We start from the raw sequence: 27,389 nt of genomic DNA on the forward strand, positions 1-27,389 counted from the left end.
ATTTACAAAGGTTAGATGTAAGGGCAATGGGTCGATAACTACCCGCAGAGGAGGGGTCCTTTCCTGGCTTAACAAACGGAAGTACAACTGCACTCTTCCAGTCCAATGGTAATTAACCCTCCAGCCACACTTTATTAAAGAGTCCTAGGACAATCTCCATAAACCCGTCTGAGAGATGCATGACATAACATACCCTCTCAGCTAACGACTCTGCTTCTGTCTGGAGAGGGCTCAGGCAGATCACCAACTACAAGCCCAGAGCAAAGCAGCTGGGCTGGACTCTGTCTCTCCAGCCACCCTGAAGCACCCTGAAGTGCACCCTGAAGCACTGTGTATATACAGTTAGGTCCATAAGTATTTGGACATTGACACAATTTTCATCATTTTGGCTCTGTATACCACCACAATGGATTTGAAATGAAACCATCAAGATGTGCATAATCTAACTAACATAATCATAAATCTAATTGTCACTTTTAATACTTGGTTGCAAATCCTTTGCAGTCAATGACAGCCTGAAGTCTGGAACCCATAGACATCACCAGACGCTGGGTTTCGTCCCTGGTGATGCTCTGCCAGGCCTCTACTGCAACTGTCTTCAGTTCCTGCTTGTTCTTGGGGCATTTTCCCTTCAGTTTTGTCTTTAGCAAGTGAAATGCATGCTCAATTGGATTTAGGTCAGGTGATTGACTTGGCCATTGCAGAACATTCCACTTCTTTGCCTTAAAAAACTCTTTGGTTGCTTTTGCAGTATGCTTCGGGTCATTGTCCATCTGCACTGTGAAGCGCCGTCCTATGAGTTCTGAAGCATTTGGCTGAATCTGAGCAGATAATATTGCCCAAAACACTTCAGAATTCATCCTACTGCTTTTGTCAGCAGTCACATCATCGATAAATACAAGGGAACCAGTTCCATTGGCAGCCATACATGCCCACGCCATAACACTACCTCCACCATGCTTCACTGATGAGGTGGTATGCTTTGGATCGTGAGCAGTTCCTTCTCTTCTCCATACTCTTCTCTTCCCATCATTCTGGTACAAGTTGATCTTGGTCTCATCTGTCCATAGGATGTTGTTCCAGAACTGTACAGGCTCTTTTAGATGTTTTTTGGCAAACTCTAATCTGGTCTTCCTGTTTTTGAGACTCACCAATGGTTTACATCTTGTGGTGAACTCTCTGTATTTACTCTGGTGAAGTCTTCTCTTAATTGTTGACTTTGACACAAATACGCCTACCTCCTGGAGAGTGTTCTTGATCTGGCCAACTGTTGTGAAGGGGTTTTTCTTCACCAGGGAAAGAATTCTTCTGTCATCCACCACAGTTGTTTTCCGTGGTCTTCCGGGTCTTTTGGTGTTGCTGAGCTCACCAGTGCGTTCTTTCTTTTTAAGAATGTACCAAACAGTTGATTTGGCCACACCTAATGTTTTTGCTATCTCTCTGATAGGTTTGTTTTGATTTTTCAGCCTAACGATGGCTTGCTTCACTGATGGTGACAGCTCTTTGGACTTCATATTGAGAGTTGACAGCAACAGATTCCAAACACAAATACCATACTTGAAATGAACTCTAGACCTTTTATCTGCTCCTTGTCAATGAAATAACGAACTCCCTTTATGAGGGAATAACATACACCTGGCCATGGAACAGCTGAGCAGCCAATTGTCCAATTATTTTTGGTCCCTTAAAAAGGGGGGGGCCACATATAAAATGTATTGTAATTCCTACACCGTTCACCTGATTTGGATGTAAATACCCTGAAATTAAAGCTGAAAGTCTGCACTTAAAGCACGTCTTGATTGTTTCATTTCAAATCCATTGTGGTGGTATACAGAGCCAAAATGATGAAAATTGTGTCAATGTCCAAATACTTGGACCTAACTGTATATAGATCCGGCTCTTCTGATATGCAAGCCAGCTCCCATCGTTCACCTACAAGAGGCTCTTTCAGCCGACTCGTTCGCAAATAACCCATCACTATATTCTTGCCATCGCCCTCTTATGTTGATACTCTTCAAGGACCTTGCTCTTCTCAAGTCTGTGAAAGCCATATCGCGGTTGCGGATAGCAGTAGAGCATTCATCCGTCCTCCATGGGACAGCTTTGCGACCATCTCCCCAGGAAGTTCTAACAGGAATAGTCTCAACAGCAGCTGACACCATTTACATTTACATTTAGTCATTTAGCAGACGCTCTTATCCAGAGCGACTTACAGTAAGTACAGGGACATTCCCCCGAGGCAAGTGGTGTTAAGTGCCTTGCCCAAGGACACAACGTCAGTTCGCATGACCGGGAATCGAACTGGCAACCTTCGGATTACTAGCCCAACTCCCTCACCGCTCAGCCAACTGACTCACCATAAAAGCTATCAAAGATTAATTATACTCCTCCATAGCGCCATCCACAGCAACAGTAGAACTGGAGGTATCACTGAGATATTGAGAAAGGTCCCAGTTAGCCCTGCCCAAACACCAACGGTCCACAACCTTACAACCCACTCTTTCTAGCAGATCAGACAGAACCGATAGCATCGGGAAACGATCACTCCCAATGGTAGACCTCCTTTCACTTCCAGCTGCCAGAGAGTCAGAAACCAGTGTTAAGTCTAGGCCCCTGATTACATCCTGACGAGTAGCATCACCATCATTTTTACATACCAAACCCCTTGCTTCCATTAAGGTTTCTTCTTTTTCTTCTTCTTTGGTTTTTAATGGGTGCATTACCAAGGCCAATCAGTCAAATTCAGATGACTCAGTTTATACATTTTTCTCTAGTTGCTACAGCATTTATGACAATTACTCAAACTAAAACTTATCTTATTAAAATGTTTTGTGTGTACTGAAACTGCATTACAATTGATTACATTTACATTTAGTCATTTAGCAGACGCTCTTATCCAGAGCGACTTACAGTAAATACGGGGACATTCCCCCGAGGCAAGTAGGGTGAAGTGCCTTGCCCAAGGACACAACATCAGTTTGCATGACCGGGAATCGAACTGGCAACCTTCGGATTACTAGCCCGATTCCCTCACCGCTCAGCCAACTGACTCTCTGATTACATACTCAATTAAAAAACTAATTTCACAATAAAACATATTTATTGTTTATTAATTATATCAATAGCCTACGATAATATAGGCTATAATATACTAATATTAAAATGTATTTCCAATTGATTCATTTTCCAATTTTTCTCCTAATATAGATTATATACTACAACATTTTTGTGGATTTGGATGATTAAATTATATGCAGAAACATCAATAAGATATAAATAATAAGACATTCCGATAATATGATGAAGTAAGGAGTTTTATTAGAAAGCATACATTTCAGTATTGCATTTGAAAGAAATCTGTTACTTTTGAACTACACAATGTCAACTAAATGGAAGTAAATAATGGGAATGAGGATAATTGACAATTAATGTAACATCAAAAGTGGTATCTTGCGTTTCACTTGTATTATTGGTACTTGAGTCAGAAGATGCATACACATTTTTGTAATTTTCTATTTAAAAGTACAAAGCAGTCACAGAATGTGCAAAACCCAATATCCTTCCAACTCTCGTCCCAGATCACAAGGTAATAGGTATGGGTACTGAATAAAGTCAAACCTTGAGGGTTACTTTAAAGAGTAACCAAACATCCCAATTCCAGACTTAGCCCGCACCTTCTTGTTTTCACGAAATGCTTTCTGTTGAAAAGTGTTGGGGATTTAACATTAATAGTCATTTTGCCGCTTTCTGAAACATTGGAAGTACTACAGGAATACGGCCGATTAATATTCACAACCTCTCCATATGATGAGTCAGAGTATACCTAAAGGGCATGTTTATAACCACTAGAGACATAAAAGCCATAATTTACCACCAAATAACCCCAAATAACATTTTTGCAAATATTAGTCAGAATCAGGACCAGGATCGATTAGTTTATCCATGTGAGTATTAACCATAGGAGTTTAACTTAAAAAGTAGGTTCTGGTGTAAACGTGGCATGGTGCTTTGCACTGCCGTCTCACAGCAAGAAGGTCCTGGGTTCTATCCTTGCATGGGACAATGGGACATGTTCTCCCCAGGCCTGTTGGTGCTCAGGTGAGCTATCTCCCAGACCTCTGTGTGAAGTTTGCATTTCCACAAAGAACCCCAATACAAAAACATGCAAAACATTAGAGATGGCTCTTCTGCTATATCCCTGACAAAGACATGGGGCATGAGCACACAGACTTGGTCCTCATGCATCGCTTGATAGGGCTGCCCACTGCTCCTAGCTGCCCTTGGAGGAAGGACAGCAAGGATGGGGAAAAATGCAGAAAACACATTTCTACAGTGGACACTCCTGCATGCGTGTGTGTTCCCAGTGTTGCCACTCCCTGCATGTGTGTGTATTTGTCACTACTGTATGATGAAAAAATATTTTGTCTTTTCTATTCTTAATTCACCCGTAATAACAGATTCTGAAGCCATCAAACTACACTGTTATACCCATGAGAAGCCTGCTGCTGCTCTCGGATCAGTTTAGGCTACCCCCATTATAATCATTGAACAGTTCAAAACATCTCTGACCCTAAAACAATGCTGAAGAGAGTTCTCAGTCAAGCCTTTGAAAGGTGGAGATTATTACTAAGTGGACTCTTGGCTGGCATTGACTTAGTCACATTCACAAGCCCCCGGTCTGGAGCAACCAATAGCAAAGCTGAAAACAACAAGGCAGGAAGTTGCAGGAGCCTAGCAATTCATAACAGATCTCCCATAGTGCACTTGGTTCTTATTCCCATTCTGATTGTCAGCGCTCTGAGCACATGGCTTTAAAGGTTGTTCTTTTCATCTTTAGTCCAACCATTAGACAATATTCAAAGATTTGTTTTCTTCTAAATATCTAAAGTGCTGGCATTACATCTAAAGACATACAAACAAATAGTGCAGTTATATTCCAAGACTGCCAAGTGTTCACATGCATGTACATTACGCAGTAGTCAGTCTTCATAAATCTCACACAGTTATAACAACCTAACTGTTATGTTTATAATGCCGTGAGCTGGGTGGGTTAATGTAAACCGTCAGAAAGAGGGTCTTTACGGAATAATGAAGTATACAAAATGGATACTCATTCACAGCAGGATTGCACACTCCTAATAGCGGTTCATAGCAAAGAGCTATACATTTGAAATAAAACGGATAGTAGAGTTTTCAAGGTCAGACACTTCCATGGATTGGACTGCCGGATTTATGAAGTTGAGCATGCATTATATTACAGGTATTTCATTAAACAAAAGCTCCTTGTTATCTTGACTGATCCTATGAAGAAACACAGAATTTGGGATTTTGTGAGGGATTTGCTCAAATTGGTTGATCCTTTAGGGCCGAAAGCCACTACAACAGGGGTGTTACAACCAAATAGTGTGGAAATGGATAAACCGCCAACAAAGCAGTTACTTGTGAGAACACACCACCTAGCAGCTCACTGTACTGTGGGGACAGTGAATCGAGAACTTGGAAGGCTGACAAACCCAACACAATCCCACAATCCCATATGTTTTCTTGCTCATGGCGCATATAGTTTAAGTTATGATTTTATATAGCAATTTATGATAATTTGTATTTAATATTGTGCTTCTAGTTGTTTTGTAATAAAGTAAACATTATTAAAATAGTACATCTTAATATTCACATACTGGGAATTTTACTTTTATTTAGCCACCACAAACAGTGCTCATTCTCTTTAAGGTTAGCCATGACATTCTCTGAGTTTCTCTTAGTTTCTGGTGCAACATATTATCAGTTTCCAACTACACCCGATGAAACATAAATGGGAGAGAGTAAATTGTTTATGAGAGTAGTTTTCTTAAGCTTTCTGTGGGTAGACCAGTTACAGAAGAAGCAATAAGGCAAGTAGAAATCAAATTTGATCCAAGCTAGTCAAAATAATTAACAAGGCAATGAACCAAGAATATTTACATAAATTAGTTCCTATGGATGAGCACAAACTCCAGTATTTTACTCCCAAGGCTAAACTTAAATTGTTCTAGTTTACATACTGTGTGTGAGCAGGTTTGATTGAGTCTTACTTGGAAGTAATCATATGGGTATAGTCTACATTATATTTTAGTTTCACTCTACAACTCAATTGCCAGTCACAGATTGTCTATACCATGGTCAACCAGTAGAATAGACTGATATATTAACTTAAGAGTATGTAACAACATCCAATGTGTTAATATACCACTTGTTTGTGTCTGTGAGAATCCCTAGACCTCTACAAGCGTGCCCATGCATACATAAACAGTATATAATATGTTCTCAAATTGATAAATAGTTAGTTACAATCGGAGAGGGCACACAGATGATCTGAACCGTCTTTGTCCAACTTGCTTCTCTTCACGTTTTGCCTACAGCTGCCGTAAAGGTAAAAGAAATTCCCATATCCCAGCCTTAGTCAAAGTCATTGCCATAGTCTACCATTGAAATCTCAGTATTTATCATTACCTCTTAGCATTAAACTATGCAGCAAATAGCTTTGAAAAACAACCATTAGAATACAACAACTCATATAACTCTAATACCATTTAGTTGTCAATGACAGAATACAAACAGTGTTTAGAACATTTTCTCACCCTGCCGTCTCGGTTAAGGCACTTATCTCACCCCACATATCATCACAACAGGTGAAACCTAAACACTCCCTATCCTTTGTACTTCAACCCAAATTAACTTCATTTAAAAAGTAGCCCATGCAACTCATCAATGTCATGTTTTTGTTATTGACTGTCTACAAGAAAATGTAATTCATCAGTTACTTAAAAACTGATGTATAGGTCCTAATTTTACGTTTTCTGACAGATATTAAAATATTTCTATTGAGAAACATGTTCACTCATTCTAAAAGGTATGAGAGCAGGTTACTTGTTTAAATATGAGTAGAATAAGATAAGGTGCACAACCTATTTTAGCCCACATATCTGGCTAGTCTAGAATTATTTATATATTTGGCAGATTAGTGGATATAATAAATCACATTAAAGACCCATTCAAAGTTACAGCCCTTCTCAGTGCTTGAGATCACTCAAGCTTCAGTCACACATGATAAGACCACATTGTACACCACATCGTACTGTCACAAAAAAGGCATCAACATTACTCTCCAGCCCGCATTGGTGAGACAATACTGTGTTTCATCAGCTAGAAAAGTGTTTTATCTTGTCCCAAATAGGGTTCCCAACTGTACCCTACAGAGTTTTGGAAGTGTTACAATACACATTCACCCACAATATTAGACCTGCAACCCAACCCTCTCCCGGCCCAACTTTCCATAGCATATCACATTTCTCCAAGAAAGACTCCTGTAAACATTTTTCTCTTTACCTATAGTGCAATTTCAACCCTGTGCTCCTTATCATAGAAACAGGACCATCTTTAAGCTTCCCCCCAAAAAACATACACAGGACAGATAGCATACAGACATTAAAGTAACAAAACTGGCCCACCCTTTAAATTTGCGTATATACAACACATTATTGTCTTAAACATTTCTTAGTTTATATTTCTGGGTACCATCCGCTTTCGTTTTAACCAAAGAGATTTTAACCAGATTTGAAGCTTTGATCAGGTAGGCATTTATCCTAGAATTTTGGTAGCTATGTTTATCCACCCTCCAAAATGTCAAAAAGATTAGAGTGAGAATGGACAAATACTAGCAGAAAAGGGGCATTCTTATGTAACTTTTCAAATTCCATATAGCCATCCTCACTCCTTAACCTCATTAAGGGATAAAACAACAAGCCAGCAATACATTTGTATCAATTATTCACCCTGCATGACCCCCCAACAAAGATTGGTGATGTAGTCTTTTAGTGGAGTCAGGTGGCTGAGCGGTGAGGGAATCGGGCTAGTAATCCGAAGGTAGGTTGCCAGTTCGATTCCCGGTCAAGCCAACTGACGTTGTGTCCTTGGGCAAGGCACTTCACCCTACTTGCCTTGGGGGAATGTCCCTGTACTTACTGTAAGTCGCTCTGGATAAGAGCGTCTGCTAAATGACTAAATGTAAATGTAAATGTAGTGCCTGTTCTTCCATGGAGATGTAGTGAAACAGTGCTTTTCACTTACAACACTTGGTAGTGTACACTACTAAGCATAGTATCTTTTTAGTACTCTAATTTTCAGTGTACTGTATCTAGTATCCTCCATAGTTAGACAAAGCCAGGTAAAACTGATGGTAAATATCAGATCTTGGCAAGGACCAATCTCAGGTCAAGCCTGGGTTAAACTCTTAAACTGGTCAAACCTGTGATAGCCAGGTCATGCCTGGCTTCCCAGGGTCGCATATTTATGTATAATGATGTATCTTCTGTCAACGGGAACTGTTTCTCTTCTGGATGCACCTTCATTAGTGACGGGTTGTTTTCTCTGGTACTATTCTGTATTTTAATTTTGCATGCAAGATTTGTGTTTATATGTTCTTGTTTGTGTTTCTATAATTTACGCCATTCTGAGCCTGTATTACAAGTGTGTATTATGGTTTGTTCTATTGAAAAAGTATGCAAAGTGTAGCTAGCACAATTAGCTGTCTTGTCTCAGACTCATGGATACTGGGGTTAAGACCATAAGGTGTGTGTCTGTGTGTGTGTGTGTGTGTGTGTGTGTGTGTGTGTGTGTGTGTGTGTGTGTGCAAGTGTGTGGCACAGGCTTCACATTGATGATCTAATTCAACATATCATGAGGGTAAACTATTAACAGACAAAAAGTCCTTCATATTTTCATATTGAATATTATCCTCAAGCTATTAGATGATAGTATCCTACCTTTACTCTATCATTAAAGTATCACATGCTGTTTTTGTCTCCATATAAAAGTTATTAAATGAATTGGGTACCCTATGACACAATTTAATTTAACATTTAAAGTAAATGTGTGATATGTCTTACAGAGTGGGATAGTCTCATGCTACCATATCACTCCTTCAGGGAACTGCAAGTTCAGTTGGCCACAGAACCAGTAGGGTCTTTTCAAGGTTACAGTCGTTATTTTCAGAAGCTGGGCCGCTTTTCTAGAAAGGGGCATATCATTTTACCAATTCCTATCTATTGGCACCACTCTCCAGAAAGTTGGCAAAAAGTAACTGTTACCACGGTGTACATCATAGTTACCAAGACAGGACAAGGGTATGAAATTTACACATTTAGATCCTTTCTTCTATGCCTGTCTGTTCATTTGTTGTTAAAATGTTATGTGTGTGTGCATGTTTATGTGTGTACTGTATGTGAATGTGGCATTCTACAGTTCTTAAATTTTTGCGAGCATTGCATATCGTGCGAAGAGATTCCCTTTGGAAAGTGCAGAGAAAAGGAGATGTTAAGGAGAGAAAGAGCGAGTGAGTGAAAGTATGATACAACAAAAAAATAGATTGCATTCACTGTTCATTATTTCTTAGGCCCTCTGCAAACTCCTCCCCTTCTTGTACTGGGGATGTGTCGTGCCCAGCCTCACCTCCTGGAATCAAAGCCGCTGCCCTCAATGTCCCATCCATAGCCTCCAACCCTGCCTCGTCCTCCTCTTCCTCCTGCTCCTCCTGACCCATCATCTCAGACTCGCCCTCACCTCCAGGAACCCCAGACCCTGGGCTACCTTCACCCAACAGAAGATGAGTCCTGAGTGGGTCTTTTCTCTCCTGGAACAGCCTTTGCTCCAGAGCTAGGCCAGAGGGGGTCAGGGACTCAAAGGGGTGGGCTACTCCAGCTTGGGAGACTCCCAAGGCTAGACCCAGGCCCACCCCGGCCCCTACCCCCATCCCGGCCCGGTAGACCTCCATGCCGTCGGGAAGCATGGACTTTATCTTGGGTAGCCAGCGCTTGCGGACACGCCGCGCATTGGTACACATGTCGGCAGCAATGACGTTCATCTCACTCTCTTTAAAGTTTGGAGCAAAGTTCTGACAGTAAACTGGTGATGGGGTGGGGATTGGGGGGATGGAAAACAATAGACACAGAGACAAGAAAGAATCAACAAAGAGAAATGGAAAATAACTGATAAGCAACATGTATTTCATTTTCTTTGAGCAAAAACATATATTTAGATAAAAAATAGATATTTCAAAATCTTAGTATATACTTTTGTAATAATTTAGTATCTAATGTCACTCAACATGAACTCTAAATCCCATTCCAGCACATCAACTACAGACTGTTGGGATATGCAAGCAGTCACACCGGCATGGATCAGCTCTGCTCTAATCAGCTCAGCAGTGTAAAAAAGGCTGTCTGTTAGCAGTGTAGACTTACGTTTGACAGCATTGAGTACCCGGCTGTCGAGAGGTTTCCTACTCGGGTCGCTGGTTGAGGATCGAATGCCTGTTCCACAACTGTTTGCCAATGTGTTCCTACAAATACACAAGAAAGCCACCAGAGGGCAGCATGAGGAACTGGTTTAGAATTAAATAGCACAGAATGGAGCACAGAAGCACTATGTAAAACACGCCCACAGAATAGTTGTGATAGTTGTCATTGAAGTGCTTCAAGTTGGAATTACTGCCCCCAGAAAAAAATACATATTTCATGATGAGGGCTTGTATTGAACTATGAGATAAAGCAAAGCCTTTTGGTAGTGGACACTCAGGACAGTCATACTGTTAGTCTCAAACAACCTTGAAATCCTGCTCAGTCAATTTTCTCTTTTCTTCTGGGTATCCTCTCTTACTGTACCTGTCGAAGAAGGTGGCAAGCAGGCGACGCAGCAGGACTTTGTGCTTAATACCAGCACACAGGTGACAGTTCATCAACTGGCCCCGTGTCATGAACACAGATGTCCCTGTGATGGAAAGAGAGAGAGAAAATTACAAAACACCTCAATATAAGAAATCTCATCATAGCCTCACTCACCTCATCACAGCTACAGTATACTCTATTTAATCAAATTATACTTTACAAACTTGCTCACTTTTTTGAAACCTTGTTCATTAATTTTACAATAGATATTGCTCCCTGGCTATTTGCCTTTTCACCTTGTACATGCTTTGGTTTTTTCACAGGATGGTAAAATAATTATGTGTCGGACATCCTTGCAACATCATCACATCCAATCAAGTATTGAATCTGATTCCCACTTTTCACGTTTACCTTTTATCTCTCTAATTTCAAATGTAATTTCTTATCTTTCATTTGATTGTATTTACATATTGTAATATATCTTTGAATCCACCAGACTTGGTTCAACCAGTTTTGTAGACATTGAGAAGCAATCTCTCTTCCATGTCTGGGAACCCCTGCTAACCTACCTCCCACCAGCTCCAGCTTCTCCCCAGGGTCTCCCTCTGTGTAAAGTTTGGGGTGGCAGCGGTACCCTATCTGGCTGATTAGGCTGGCGGGCAGTGCCACCAGGTCCCTGCGGATCAGCACACAGGAGCGGTTCTCCAGGGCCAGGGGCATGGATGCCATCTCCGGCTTGTCCTGGGCTGGGGAGGACAGCAGGCAGAATAACTTTCATGCCTGATGCAAATCACATATCTCATTTGGGTTGCATCTGAAAGTCTCTGTGGCGTATTACTCTTTTTTCCATTGTTGATGGCTTACTTGGTTGCATTATACCAGATTTTATACATTTACATTTATTGATTTGGCAAATAATATTGAATATTTCCAAAGAGACTTATTAACAGTGTATATAATAAGTGCTCTAGTCTATCCAATACACACTTCCCAATGGAAGTTTCTAAATACTTGAAGAGTAAAGGCCCATTCACACCAAGAACGATAACTATATATAGCAGAATTATATCGTTGGGATCACTTTCAAAAATATTTTTTCCAGCTGATGAACTATAGAAATTGTAGTTTATGTATGCCTGCACATTTGAAATGGGAGACAACATTACGAGAAGCTAATGGTGTGGACGCAAATATAAATAAATACAAACCCGATTCCAAAAAAGTTGGGACACTGTACAAATTGTGAATAAAAACAGAATTCAATGACGTGGAAGTTTCAAATTTCAATATTTTATTCAGAATACAACATAGATGACATATCAAATGTTAAAATTTATCATTTTAAGGGAAAATTAAGTTGATTTTACATTTCATGGCATCAACACATCTCAAAAAAGTTGGGACAAGGCCATCTTTACCACTGTGTGGCATCCCCTCTTCTTTTTACAACAGTCTGCAAACGTCTGGGGACTGAGGAGACAAGTTGCTCAAGTTTAGGAACAGGAATGTTGTCCCATTCCCAAACATCAACTGTCTTAGGTCTTCTTTGTCGCATCTTCCTCTTTATGATGCGCCAAATGTTTTCTATGGGTGAAAGATCTGGACTGCAGGCTGGCCATTTCAGTATCCGGATCCTTCTTCTACGCAGCCATGATGTTGTAATTGATGCAGCATGTGGTCTGGCATTGTCCTGTTGGAAAATGCAAGTTCTTCCCTGAAAGAGACAACATCTGGATGGGAGCATATGTTGTTCTAGAACTTCGATATACCTTTCAGCATTGATGGTGCCTTTCCAGATGTGTAAGCTGCCCATGCCACACGCACTCATGCAACCCCATACCATCAGAGATGCAGGCTTCTGTACTGAGCGCTGATAACAACTTGGGTTGTCCTTCTCCTCTTTAGTCCGGATGACATGGCATCCCATTTTTCCAAAAAGAACTTCATATTTTGATTCGTCTGACCACAGAACAGTTTTCCACTTTGCCACAGTCCATTTTAAATGAGCCTTGGCCCAGAGAAAACGCCTGCGTTTCTGGATCATGTTTAAATATGGCTTCTTTTTTGACCTATAGAGTTTTGACCGGCAACGGTGAATGGCACGGTGGATTGTGTTCACCGACAATGTTTTCTGGAAGTATTCCTGAGCCCATGTTGTGATTTCCATTACAGTAGCATTCCTGTATGTGATGCAGTCCCGTCTAAGGGCCCGAAGATCACGGGCATTCAGTACTGTTTTCCGGCCTTGACCCTTACGCACAGAGACTGTTCCAGATTCTCTGAATCTTTGGATGATATTATGCACTGTAGATGATGAGAACTTCAAACTCTTTGCAATTTTTCTCTGAGAAATTCCTTTCTGATATTGCTCTACTATTTTTCGCCGCAGCATTGGGGGAATTGGTGATTCTCTGACCATCTTGACTTCTGAGAGACACTGCCACTCTGAGAGGCTCTTTTTATACCCAATCATGTTGCCAATTGACCTAATAAGTTGCAAATTGGTCCTCCAGCTGTTCCTTATACGTACATTTAACTTTTCCGGCCTCTTATTGCTACCTGTCCCAACGTTTTTGGAATGTGTAGCTCTCATCTAGCAAATAGTGTCTTACTGAGTGTATTTCGTGACTGCCATCTTGACTGTAAGTACAGAGTTTGTTTCATTCATTTGTGTTTAGCTAAAACTTTGTCTCAAGGACAGAGGGTAAGGGTATAGCAGCTAAATTAATTGGTCAATAGGTAGCTAGCTAGAGACCGAATTGTTTACATAATTAGGGCCATCGTCAGCTGCGCCTTAGCATATTTAAGGCGACTAGCACTGCAGTGGCAGCCTCGTCTGGCAGCCTCGGCGTACGAAGACTTGGTCGGACGTCTACCTGCGGGAGTCCACCGAGGATGGCCGACGAGGCCGGATCACCTCTTCTGATAAGTATAACCCCATTTGTATTCTAATCCATCTAGAACATATTCATAGCTAGCATGTGTTTCTTCAGCATTCCCGTTCATTACAACACTCACAGACGTAGACGTAGATATGTCACAAAGTATATACGTTCCACTTCTAATCTTAGCCACCTATCCAGATCTTCTCCACCTGCCCTCTCTCTTTCTATAGGGCTCTGGAACTGCCAGTCTGCTGTGAACAAGGCAGACTTCATCCCGGCGTTTGTATCCAATGCTTCTTTGCACGCCCTTGCGCTGACAGAGACATGGATCTGCCCAGAGAACACTGCAACTCCAGCTGCTCTCTCCGTCAACCACTCGTTCTCTCACTCACCCCGCTCAACCGGGCAAGGTTTGCTTCTTTCCCCTCATATTAAATACACATCCACCCCACTCTCTGTTACTGCCAAATCATTTGAACACCATTATGTGATGCTAACTGATCCTATCAAAGCATTTTTAGTTGTCCTCTATCCCCCACCAGGGCCGCTAGTCGACTTTGTGGAGGAGCTGGACATGCTCCTCAGCGTCCTCCCGGATGATGGAACACCACTGATACTCCTTGGGGACTTCAACATCCACCTCGAAGGAACGCAGGCCGTCGACTTCAAGTCTCTTCTGACTTCCTTCGACCTGACGCTGCTGAACACACCGGCGACCCACAAGGCAGGAAAACAGCTCGACCTCATCCTGACACGTAACTGTATCACTGACTTAACCGCTGTAACCCCACTACATATTTGTGATCACTCCTTTATCCAATTCTCTGTCATCTTTCCCTCCAACTCCTCCTAACTCCCCTCCCCTCGTAACTTTCCGCCGCAACCTCCGCTCCCTATCCCCCTCCCATTACTCCTCCATTGTAACATCCTCCCTCCCATTGACGAGTTCATGTCCCATCCCACTGACACTGCCACCAACACCCTGTTATCCACTTTAACTGCATCACTGGACACACTCTGTCCCCTGTCAACCAGGCCTGCACAATCTTCTCCCTCCTGCCCGTGGCTCACGGATGTTGTTCGTGTCCGTCCTTCGGGCAGCTGAGAGGAGATGGTGCAAGTCCAAAGACGGTCTGGACCTTGATAAGTATCTCTCCCTCCTTAAAGCCTTCTCTGCCCGCATAACTGATGCTAAAACCCACTACTTCCTGAACAAAATTAACTCTGCCTCAAACCCTCACAAACTTTTCTCTAACTTTCCACCTTTCTTAACCTGCCTCCCCCCCCCCCCCCCTCCACCCTGACAGCAGACGACTTCTCCTCCTTCTTTGAGATAAAAGTTGCTGACATTAGCAGTCAGTTCCCTGAACCCACCTTTCCTATCCACTCACCCTCTATGACTGACCCTACTAAATGTCTAAACTCTTTCTCTCCCCTGTCCGAGGCAGAGATCTCTGATCTCATTCTCTCTCATCGCCCCACCTCCTGTCCCCTTGATCCAATCCCCTCTCTTTCAAACATCTCTCCCTCCATCATAACTTTTCTTCTCCATGTCCTTAACTCTTCTCTTACTTCCGGACAGTTAGCCGTCTACTCAAAAAACCCTCCCTTAACCCAGCCGTCCTCCAGAACTACAGACCGGTATCACTACTACTCTTCTTTTCTAAAACAATTGAACGCGCTGTACCTAACCAACTGTCAAACTTTCTCAGAACAACCTGCTTGACCCCAACCAATCGGGCTTCAAGACTGGCCACTCCACAGAAACTGCCCTTCTGTCAGTCACCACTGCCCTCCAGTCTGCCAGAGCGGCTTCGAGGTCATCCGTCATCATTCTGCTGGACCTTTCTGCAGCGTTTGATACGGTTAACTATCAAATCCTGCTCGCCAGACTTTCTGAGATGGGCATCACTGGCACTGCACTTCAGTGGATCTCATCCTACCTGTCAGGAAGATCCTACCAGGTCTCCTTCGGAGGTAAAGTGTCAGGCACACACCAGCTCTCCACTCGTGTCCCACAGGGCTCCGTCCTTGGATCCCTCCTCTTCTCCCTGTACACCACCGCGCTAAGACCAATCATCACCTCCCATGGCTTCCTACCACTGCTACGCTGATGACACGCAGCTGTACCTGTCGTTCCCTCCGACTGATCCGGGGATCTCAGCTAGGATCGAGGCCTGCCTCACAGACATCTCCGCCTGGATGACCGAGCACCACCTCCAGCTGAACCTCGCCAAAACAGAACTCCTCATCATCCCGGCCAAACCCTCCATCTCCTACGATCTCTCAATCACCCTGGGATCTTCAACGTTGACCCCTTCGACCTCTGCCAGGAACCTCGGGGTGACCATGGATGACGAGCTCTCCCTAACAGCCCACATTGCTGCGGTCTCCCGGTCGTGTAGATTCACCCTGTACAACATCCAGAAGATCAGGAGATACCCGTCTGAGCATTCCACCCAGCTGCTAGTCCAAGCACTTGTCCTCTCAAAGTTGGACTACTGCAACTCGCTGCTCGCTGGTCTCCCAGCATGCGCAACCCGCCCTCTCCAGAGGATTCAGAACGCAGCAGCCCGTCTGGTCTTCAATCTACCCAGACGCTCCCATGTTACCCCACTCCTCATCTCCCTCCACTGACTTCCCATCACGGCCCGTATCAGATTCAAGACTCTGGTAATGACCTTCCGAGCAGTGAACGGGACTGCACCCGACTACATCAAGTCTTTCCTCCAGCCTGACACCCCCACCCGCCACCTACGGTATTCTTTTGACAACCATCTGGTGGTCCCACCGCTCAAGAGCGCCCGGTCCCAACACAAGCTCTTCTCCTGTCTGGCCCCCCAATGGTGGAATCCACTCCCCACCTCCATCAGGGACACTGACTGTCTCCCCACCTTCAAGATAAGGCTCAAGACGCACTTGTTCCGGGAGTACAACGGCACTTAGGAATGCTTGGCTGGACCTGATGTCCTCCAGGATCACAATGACTCTTATTGACTCTTATTTGAGAAACAGATCAGTGGTGTAGTACAAAAAAGCGTCAAATAACCAAGGTAAAACCTATTTTATCAAGACCTGACTTGGAGAAATTAATCCATGCTTTTATTACGACTCGTCTTGATTATTGCAATTCCTTGTACATAGGGATCAATCAGACTTCCCTTGCCCGTCTGCAGCTTGTGCAGAACTCAGGCGTGAGCACATCACTCCAATCCTGGCGTCCCTACACTGGCTCCCTGTGTACTATAGAATACTTTTTAAACTTTTGTTATTTGTTTTTAAATGCCTGAACAACCTTGCTCCACCATATTTAACTGATCTGCTTCATCCCTACGGCCCATCTTGATCCCTAAGATCAGCCGACCAGCTGTTGCTGACAGTTCCTAAAATAAGGCGGAAACTCAGAGGTGACAGAGCATTTGCCGCTGCTGCACCCAAGCTTTGGAATAAGCTGACGTTTAATATCAGACAGGCCTCCTCGCTCCCTGTTTTTAAATCTCTTTTAAAAACGCACTTTTACTCCCTTGCTTTTAACTTACCTTAAATGTTCCGGCATTCCCTAGAAATCACTTGCAGTGAGCTTGTTTGTTTGTGTTTTCTATATCTATTTATTTTATGTATTTTTATGTATCAATGTAAAGCACTTTGGCTTCCCCTGTGGTTTTTTAAATGTGCTATATAAATAAAGTTGATTGATTGAGAGACTTGTTGCTCTTGTTGGTTAGTTGTAACGGATTTCAATTCTTGTACTCGCTGTGAAATATTTTACTGTTGATTATTTTTCTACAGGTACACTCTTGCACTTTTTTGAGTTTCATGTTGTTTAATTGTAACTTGTTTAACTGCATGCTATTATGTTTTTTTCCCTTAGGTACTTATTTGCTTTTTCACAATGTATGCTTCATGTTTTGGTTGCTCGCAATGTTGGGGCTATCCCGTTGTTATGATCAGTGACCTATGCACTTTTGTAAAGCTCTCTCGTGGAAGTCGCTTTGGATAAAAGCATTTGCTAAATGCGTAAATGTAAATGTATCTATATTCTATTGTGAATAAAATATACGTTTATGAGATTTGTAAATTATTGCATTCCTTTTTTATTCACAATTTGTAGTGTCCCAACTTTTTTGGAATCGGGTTTGTATATTGTTATCCCTATACTACTCGTTATCGTCCTAGGTGTGAACGGGCCTTTAGGAATTATTAAAGTATTGCAACAAACAGTTGCACAGGAAGTCTTACAGACAGGTATCAGATGAGCAGAAGTGCTGCATCAGCATTTTCAGGGACTGAGAGTTACTATCCTTATAACACAGATATGTACAGTTAGGTCCATAAGTATTTGGACATTGACACCATTTTCATCATTTTGGCTTTGTATACCACCACAATGGATTTGAAATGAAACAATCAAGACGTGCTTTAAGTGCAGACTTTCAGCTTTAATTTCAGGGTATTTACATCCAAATCAGGTGAACGGTGTAGGAATTACAATACATTTTATATGTGGCCCCCCCCCTTTTTAAGGGACCAAAAATAATTGGACAATTGGCTGCTCAGCTGTTCCATGGCCAGGTGTATGTTATTCCCTCATAAAGGGAGTTCGTTATTTCATTGACAAGGAGCAGATAAAAGGTCTAGAGTTCATTTCAAGTATGGTATTTGTGTTTGGAATCTGTTGCTGTCAACTCTCAATATGAAGTCCAAAGAGCTGTCACCATCAGTGAAGCAAGCCATCGTTAGGCTGAAAAATCAAAACAAACCTATCAGAGAGATAGCAAAAACATTAGGTGTGGCCAAATCAACTGTTTGGTACATTCTTAAAAAGAAAGAACGCACTGGTGAGCTCAGCAAAACCAAAAGACCCGGAAGACCACGGAAAACAACTGTGGTGGATGACAGAAGAATTCTTTCCCTGGTGAAGAAAAACCCCTTCACAACAGTTGGCCAGATCAAGAACACTCTCCAGGAGGTAGGCGTATCTGTGTCAAAGTCAACAATTAAGAGAAGACTTCACCAGAGTAAATACAGAGGGATTTTCAACCAAGTATTAAAAGTGACAATTAGATTTATGATTATGTTAGTTTGTCCAATTATTTTAACATATAAAATGTGTTGTAATTCCTACACCGTTCACCTGATTTGGATGTAAATACCCTGAAATTAAAGCTGAAAGTCTGCACTTAAAGCACATCTTGATTGTTTCATTTCAAATCCATTGTGGTGGTATACAGAGCCAAAATGCTGAAAATTGTGTCAATGTACAAATACTTATGGACCTAACTGTATGTGTAACGGGTGTGAACCTGTGAAACTCACTCCTCAGGTATGTAACAGGCCACCCAGCTAGCTTTTCTTTGGCGTAGTTGGTAGTGGTCGCCTTTGGCAAGTCAGAGGTCGTGCGTTCGAGCCCAGCGAGTGGCGAACGACACCTTGTTGTGACGGAGCGTGGCTACGTCTGTTACATACCGTCACATATGCAAGCCTTAAGTAAATTATTTGGTAATATTTAAAAACATTAAATTAATATCAATAAGCATTCTGTTATTTTTTTATGTTTGATGACAAACATGCTAAAATCAGAACAAACATTTAAGATGATAAAAACGATGATAAAAACGATTTATGTGTTAAATTATGGTTTGGAGATGCTTCAAAAGACAAAACATTCAAATGACAACCACAACCCTAACCTATCACAAATCAGTGGGGTATTCCATCAATGTCGACGAAAACCGCGCTTACGCCTGGGACACACTAGCTGCGAAGCGCCGCGATTAGCTGCAAAGTGCCTGGAAGCGCAGACCTTTTCTGTTCGGTGCCCATGTTATCAAATTGGACCGGCCACACAGGCTGCGAGGCGCTGCGAAGCAAAGCGATCGTTTCGGCAGCTGTTTGAGTTTTTCCAAGTTGGGATGCTGTTGCAACGGCTGTTGGAGCAACAAGTTGCCTAAATATAGCCTATGCCATGTTTATTTCAGCTTTACATGTGAAAAAGGAAAGCTCAGAAAAGGTGAAGCCTTTTTCTCTTCTGCTGGAGTGTATGCCAGCTTGTCTATCTCACTCTTGAACACTGAAACAACTGACTAGTATGTTGGCTTGACAGTCAACGCAATCATCAAACGGTTGGCCGTTTGTTACCAGCTTAGTGAAGTTGGGTGTTAAGTGATAGGCTATAGCGTACAACTAACGTAATACAATTTTAATAACATGTTATATATAATATGGTGTATTTTATCATTCTGCAGACGAATTTGCAAGCGGCTCGCGAAAAAATGCGACCAGCTCCTGAAACGATTGCTCCGTGGCGCTCGTTCCGCGGCGCTCCGCCTGTGTGCCAGGTCCAAATTGATAACATGGGCTCCGAAAGGAAAAAGGCTGCGCTTCCAAGTGCTTTGCAGCTAATCGCGGTGCTTCGCATCCAGTGTGTAATTTATATTTAATTATAATACGTTAATTATGTTTCGATGTTGGCTATGTATGAATTCAAAACACTGCAGAAGGTCATGGTTTGGACTTGATGAAGGCTAATAACGTTTTTGTCTTCACATTTTGAACAAAATGACTAAAACTGAAATAGGTATTTTTGCACAGACTTCCATCGCAGATCAGAAGGTAACTCAAAGTGTGACACATTTTGCTTGGCAGAACATTCATTTAAAATTGCATAGCATGAGAATATATCATTTGATCTACCGTATTTATTTGATTAAACACTGCAGCGTTTATTACACAATAATCATTTTTGGTGCAGCGTTTATTCGAGGGCGGCGTTCATTCGAGGGCGGCATTTAATAAGTAAGAGAGATTTAGTGAATTGTAGCTGCAGTGCGGCCATAGACAAACAAAGAATAGACATGGAGGTCAAACACAAAGCCTAGTGTAAATTGAAGCCAAGCGTGTCCACATTGTGTAGAAATCTGAAGCAGCATGCCGACACTCTAGCTTTCAAACAGAAAGTGGCCCCGCCTGACACAGTCGGGGCCGCCCCCCTCGGGGCCACAATGACCACAGGCCCGATGATGTGCCAGTGGTGGTAAATCACAATTTAAAACATGTTTTCATAAAAATATTAAGATTGATACATGGACATTATAAAAATATATCTGCTATTGAAATCAGTGTGAACAGATGCACTCAGTCTCTCTCTATCACAACTCAAGTGGTCATATCGTCATAGCTGAATACACAGCTATGACGATAATAAACATAGGCCAACTAAGTTTGACAGTGAGACCACAAAAAATAGGCTTTTGGAGGAACTTGTGAGAACCATATTTTATTAATGTATTAAATTAACAGATCCATAACTTATTAACTTTAAATTAAACAAATGCTTTGATACTCAAAAAGTCTCTTGGAAAAAATAGATATAGTGCAGGAGACTTGCAAATGATCTTCCATGAACATCATGAACATGATAACATCAGTGGACCAGAAGTAGTAGTGCATGTCAAGCCTACTTCCTTTTATAAGTGTACTTCTTATTACGTGGGGGGGTATCTGGAGCTGCCTCCGCCATTCTTTCAAATCGACTCTACGCCAAGAGACCCGCCTTCCTCTGACTCCGATTGGCTGTGAACCTGAAACAAACCAATCAAACCAACGATGGCAGCGAGTATTACCCAATCAGGGGGCAGAATAGGATGAGTCTTCACAGAATGCGGGTGGGATGATTTGCATGGGATGCTGCATTGAAGACAACTTGGAAAATACGGGACAAACCCGTATTGATTCAAAACGGGACACGCTATTTTATTCTCAAATACGGGACGATTCCGTATTTTAAGGGACGGGTGGCAACCCTAGTACCAGGGGTGACCCTATGTAGGTCACGTGAAAAATGATCTAAAGACTCGTACCCGAACGAAGGAATCGTTCCCCTTCCGACTGTGTCTTCGGGTTAAAGATTCGTTCCTCTGCCTACCGTGAGTCCGGGTTAAAGATTTGTTCATCTGCCGACCGTGAATCCGGGTACGAGTCTTTGGATCGTTTTTCAAGTGCAGAGGCTCAGTACTGGTAGAGGAAGTCAAAAGGATTCATTCATTTCCCGACCGTGTCTTCCTTTCCGCTCTAAACCTATGCAAGTCATGTGAAAAAGGATCCGATGACTCGTACCCAAAGACTCAGTCGGGAAATGAACTAATAATTTCTGTTTCCTCGACTGAGCCTATGCAACTGTCCCGATGCGCGGCCATGAGAAAAAGGAACGAATCACTCTTTGAGAGGACTCGTTACTCCCAAGTCCTTGTAAGGATTCGTTCAAAATGAACGAATCATTCACGAACAACACATCAGTACTCGTGAGTGAGAGTTGACAGGCACCGACAATTTAATGCTCCGATAAAAGTTTATGGATGTTATAGCGGATGTTTGCGATCTAAGGAAACCTCTATTCCGATGTTTACAGCATGCAGCCAACGAGGTATGTTGTTTTCTGTCTGTATTTTACTTGGTGAACGTTATTTACATGATGCGCATGTCATTGTATGTTCATATTAAGCTAATGTGGTCTATTTTCTTGTTACACTGTGGGTTTAGTTTTCACGGTGGATTTGGAGAAGAAGCTTCAAATAAACCTGTAGCAAGAAAGCCACTTGTGTCTGCCAGTGCTTCGAGGGAATTGTAGTACAGTTGTGATTTACTTGTGTAATAAATACGGTGTTTTAATTTAACCAATTAAATAACCGTTTTCTGTTTTTTTTCAAGCAGCGTTTAATCGAGGGCAGCGTTTATCACACAATGTTCATTTTTGGTGCAGCGTTTATTTGAGGGCAACATTTAATCAAAGAAATACGGTATTACACGTGCACATTTAATCCAATTCCAATTATTACTATTCGGCCTGACAGTGTATAATTTCCAATTAACATTGTGTGCCTCCACAGGTCCAGATGTGACTGGACAGTGGCAGACTCTGGATGTTTTGAAGGGCAGGAGTGGAAAAATGTAAATGGCTGCTACTGCATGACATGGGGCCCCACCAGTGTAACAATGGGAATGGGACTTTGGGAAAGCATGCCCTTGTGGGCACCATGTAGGGGAGACTGTATGGCACAGCATCTAATTTTCTCCTTTGGAAAGGGCAGCATTTGGGACACTGTCATGTAGGGGCAGCATAAAGGGCACTTCATAACAGCACCCTTTTTTATTGGAAGGAAGGACACGGGAACAGTCAAGTTTAGACCATTGTAAGGGCACCTTATAGGGCAGTGCATCATGATAAAGGCACTCATTAAGACATGTTATCAATGTTTTTTCCTAGAGGGCACACTATTATTTATTGCATGAAGGGGCATCCTTGGCACCCAATCACCAATTTGAATGGCATACAATAGGGCACTTGGTCTAATTTTTGCCACTCTAGTGGCCATTTTTGCAATGGTTTTTTAACCCCGGGGGGCACCATAGTCACCCCCTAAGACATGGGGACAGTCTATTGTACCTATAACTTGTCAACATATTGTTTACTTTAAACAATGAAAATACTTTATGCAATTGAATAAAAAAGTCTCCATGCTTTTTTGTGTTTCAAGATTACCTGGAAAACCGATGAAAATATTCAGGTGCCGCTTTAGAGCAAGGTATACCTTCTTATTTCCTATCATACAGTTGCATTTGCAAAACCTTTCTGAGTCATCAACCCTGTACAAGAATGTCCCACATGCAAATAAACAGAGATGCAGACAGAACAGTGGTCAAGGCTTGGCTACAGTAAGTTTTCTTATGTGTGATTCCAGCAGACTACACAGTCCAGGCCTACCTACATAGACTGCATAGTCTAAGGGTGCTTTCACACCTGACATGTTTGGTCCGTTTCAATTGGACCATGGTTCGTTTTCTCTGAAAGTCTGGTTCGTTTGGAGAGATGAGAACACGCATTCCAACTGGGACTCCAGTTCTACCAGGGGTCCGGTTCCAAGTGAACCATGGTTCAGTTCGCTTTAGGTCTGAAAGTAATCTGACTTAATATTGACCTATTCCAGGAAGGAAACCAAAATGTAGTGCATTGTGGGTTGAAAAAGGAATTTACACTTGGCGGAGACAGCCATGCCACTCATTAGCAGCTAAATTTGTTTAGGGAAAACGTGGAGGAATGATGAAGTGAAGGCTCTTCGGCAAATATGGGCTGATGATCATATTGCAGAGATACTTGTGGAGACACATAAGAGTAGTGAGGAATTCAAATTATTTAGTGATATACTGAAATAAAGGGTCATTGTTGCACGGTGGACCAATGTTGGTTCAAAGTAAAAAAACGTAGACAGCTAAAAGTGCGTGATGTTCTATGGAAAAGTGGTAGCTCGTCGAAAAAATAATTCCCATGGTTTGATAACCTGGATATAATCCTGAGTAAAAGACCAACTTGGTCGTGCAACACCAAATCATAACAATTAAAGATAGAATTGCAATTGCAATATGCTGCTGTTGCTCCATTGTTGTTCGTGACAAGGAAGTGCTTTTCCCTCACACATTTTCTGTCCAATAGATTAACAACCTGTACGACAGCATGTCATTGTTTTTTACAAACGTCATTGTTTTTTTTACACACGTTGGTTCGCTTAAAACAGGACCGTGTGAACACTAACCGGACCTAATGAAAAATGCAACAAAGTAGCAACTCATCCACTGATTTGGACCAAGCAAACGGACTGATAGGTGTGAAAGCACCCTAATACAGCGGTTCCCAAACTTTTTAGGCCACGCACCCCCACACCTTAAAAAAAAAAGCAACACAGCCTATATATAGCCGCATTACAATCGGACCAATGAGAGAACAGTTTGCTAGCCCGTGGAGTTTGTTTACAAAATGTAGTCCGCTGTTAAATGTTGCAGTGTAAACACAAACCGAACAAAGAGGCAACTGCATTTTTCGGTCCTTTCATTTTGTAAATGAAAATAAATGGTAATTGTTAATAGAAAACATGTTGTTTTGTTCAGCTCTCAAGTCTTCTCACGACACAATGTGTTTCAGGTATTGCGTAGCAACCAATTACTTGCTAACTTCAAGTTACAATGATCAATAGAAAACGGACAACACGGCTTAGCTAAAATGGCTTTAATTTACAGTAAAGTAATAACACAAGTGATTCAAACTATAGTTTCTAGTCTTTATCATAACTTTCAATAAAATGTTTTCGCTGCTTCTGAATTTCCTCATGGCTGTTGATGTCTATCAATATTGCTCATTTTGAAGATGATGTCAGAGGGCAATACGGATCCGTATTACACCGGCGAGGAGGGCAATACGCGGCGGGCATGACTACCTATTAGCCAATCATTAGCCAATCAGAACGCTCGTACTGTCGTTGCCATATAATAATTGTTGGAATGCTGCTTCAGCATTCCAAGTATTGTTCTTTGAATCTTTATTCAACTTCTATTTCTTCCAAGACACCTTTCAGCGCCTTCAAATCTTCAGCTATTAAAACCGTTCAGCTATCAAAACATTCAGCAGTTTCAGGCCATGGGTGCTATGACTTTTCAGCTTTGTACCTCTTATGCTTGAATTAATATAAATCAATATTCATAATATTTTTAACATGGGTTTCCAATGGAGTTTCTTTCAAATCCTCTCAAACTTCTTTAAACTTCTTCAACTTCCAAATCCTTCTTCTTCCTCAATCTTTCAGCTAGAGCCACCATTTAAACTTTAAAATGTTGACAAAACCCTAAACTATTTTTAAATAATTCAGCTATTCAACTTTTTTCAATATCACTGATTATGTTTCATGACTTTTTCAAGCCGTTTCTGAGATTTACATGGGTGTGTACGTGAAACCCTAGAGTGCAGACTGAAATGCTTAGAGTGGAGGGCAGCTTCGGATGTCGTTGAAAAAATATTTCTAGTTTGCCAGCATTGCCACAATTTTCGCTCTTCATGCTTCATTTTTGGATCAATAGATAGCTAATTTTGTGCTGGTCGTAGACAGTTGTCTGTTGAATCCAACAGACGTACACATTTGTTCAGAGCCCCACGAAAGCGAGACAAAGTCCAACTCTCGCCCCTTAGAGACCAATGCAAATCTGGTGACAAAATCGTCAGAGAAAGCAAAAAGAACAAGATTTTGAAACTGCCGGTAGAGTCGTATTTCTGACCGCACAGAAATATAAAGGACATCTCTGGTTTCGGCAGAGTCTTGGGTCTCGGAAAATATCCTTATTTTTTGGATTGGAAGTATAGTTTTGCGTCTAGGTTAACTTGTTTGAGGTGTGGATTCTAGCTACATTTCTGTTATTCTCTCCCCTCAGTTAGCAATCATAGCTGCACCATCACCGTGGCAACGACAGACACGCACCACTCAGTCTCACGCAGGTGATTGGTATTAGCTGATTAGTGGACTCACAAGACAGAGTTTGATAGTATTTCAACCTGATACAATTTACAAGAGGTGACTCTGCAGGTGCTGCTAATATCTCCTTTACTACTATTGCTAATGGAACTGTTTTATTCTAATACGCCACTGAGTGCGTTTACTTGACCATGAGAAACCCGATTACTAGCAATTGTCGGTTTATGCCATACGATTACTCCGTTTACATGTGGTTACAAGTTCAAACCGAGCATCAGAATGGGGAAGAAAGGGGACTTAAGTGACTTAGTGTCTTTGAACGTGGCATGGTTGTTGGTGCCAGACAGGCTGGTCTGAGTATTTCAGAAACTGCTGATCTACTGGGATTTTCACGCACAACCATCTCTAGGGTTTACAGAGAATTTTCCGAAAAAGAGAAAATATCCAGTGAGCGGCAGTTGTGTGGACGAAAAATGCCTTGTCAGAGGTCAGAGAAGAATGGGCAGACTGCTAGAAAGGCAACAGTAACTCAAATAACCACTCGTTACAACCAAGGTATGCAGAATACCACTCGTTACAACCAAGGTATGCAGAATACCATCGCTGAACGCATAACATGTCGAACCTTGAAGCAGATGGGCTATAGCAGCAGAAGACCACACTGGGTGCCACTCTTGTCAGCTAAGAACAGGAAACTGAGGCTACAATTCGCACAGGCTCACCAAAATTGGACAATAGAAGATTGGAAAAACAATGCCTGGTCTGATGAGTCTTGATTTCAGCTGTGACATTCAGATGGTAGGGTCAGAATTTGGCGTAAACAACAAGAAAGCTGATGATATTTTCTTGGCACACTTTGGGCCCCTTAGTACCAATTGAGCATCGTTTAAACGCAACAGCTTACCTGAGTATTGTTGCTGACCATGTCCATCCCTTTATGACCACAGTGTACCCATCTTCTCACGGCTACTTCCAGCAGGATAATGCAGTATGTCACAAAGCTCAAATCATCTCAAACTGGTTTCTTGAACATAACAATGAGTTCACTGTACTCCAATGGCCTGCAGTCACCAGATCTCAATCCAATAGAGCCCCTTTTGCATCATGGATGTGCAGCCGACAAATCTGCAGCAACTGCATGATGCTATCATGTCAATATGGACCAAAATCTCTGAGGAATGTTTCCAAAACCTTGTTGAAAGTATGAAGGCAAAAGGGGGTCCAATCCAGTACTAGCGAGGTGTACCTAATAAAGTGGCCAGTGAGTGTATTTTGTAACTGTACCAAGATGTCCAGAACAATATGTGAACAATCTTATGAACCAGCCAGAGACCAGTTCACACCTTTGACAGGTGTGAAGGAAATAGGGGGAGTTGAGAACCCAGCTTCCCCCAATCAACTTCTGACTTCAGACAGGTCCTCCTCCTAACTCTGAACTGTATAAATCATCTTTGAGATGACAATTGATCTCAGACTCCAACAAAACCAACTATGGCATGAACGACATCAGGATT

General features: G+C 42.0%; 1 protein-coding gene across 1 annotated transcript in view; it reads right to left on the reverse strand.

Annotated features, from left to right (window-relative positions):
- Positions 1-8,062: 8,062 nt before the first annotated feature.
- The window catches only part of LOC136964402 (nucleus accumbens-associated protein 2), a 121,118-nt gene continuing 101,791 nt past the window's right edge, over positions 8,063-27,389 (reverse strand). Inside the window, exons 4-7 of the mRNA XM_067258511.1 lie at positions 11,270-11,446; positions 10,698-10,803; positions 10,278-10,375; positions 8,063-9,939 (exon numbers count right to left, since the gene is read on the reverse strand). Of these exons, the coding sequence (XP_067114612.1) occupies positions 9,410-9,939; positions 10,278-10,375; positions 10,698-10,803; positions 11,270-11,446 (911 nt within the window). The 3' untranslated portion in view covers positions 8,063-9,409. The remainder of the gene's footprint in view (positions 9,940-10,277; positions 10,376-10,697; positions 10,804-11,269; positions 11,447-27,389) is intronic.

Source organism: Osmerus mordax, chromosome 20 (assembly GCF_038355195.1).
Source record: "Osmerus mordax isolate fOsmMor3 chromosome 20, fOsmMor3.pri, whole genome shotgun sequence".
In the NCBI taxonomy this organism is placed as follows: Eukaryota; Metazoa; Chordata; class Actinopteri; order Osmeriformes; family Osmeridae; genus Osmerus; species Osmerus mordax.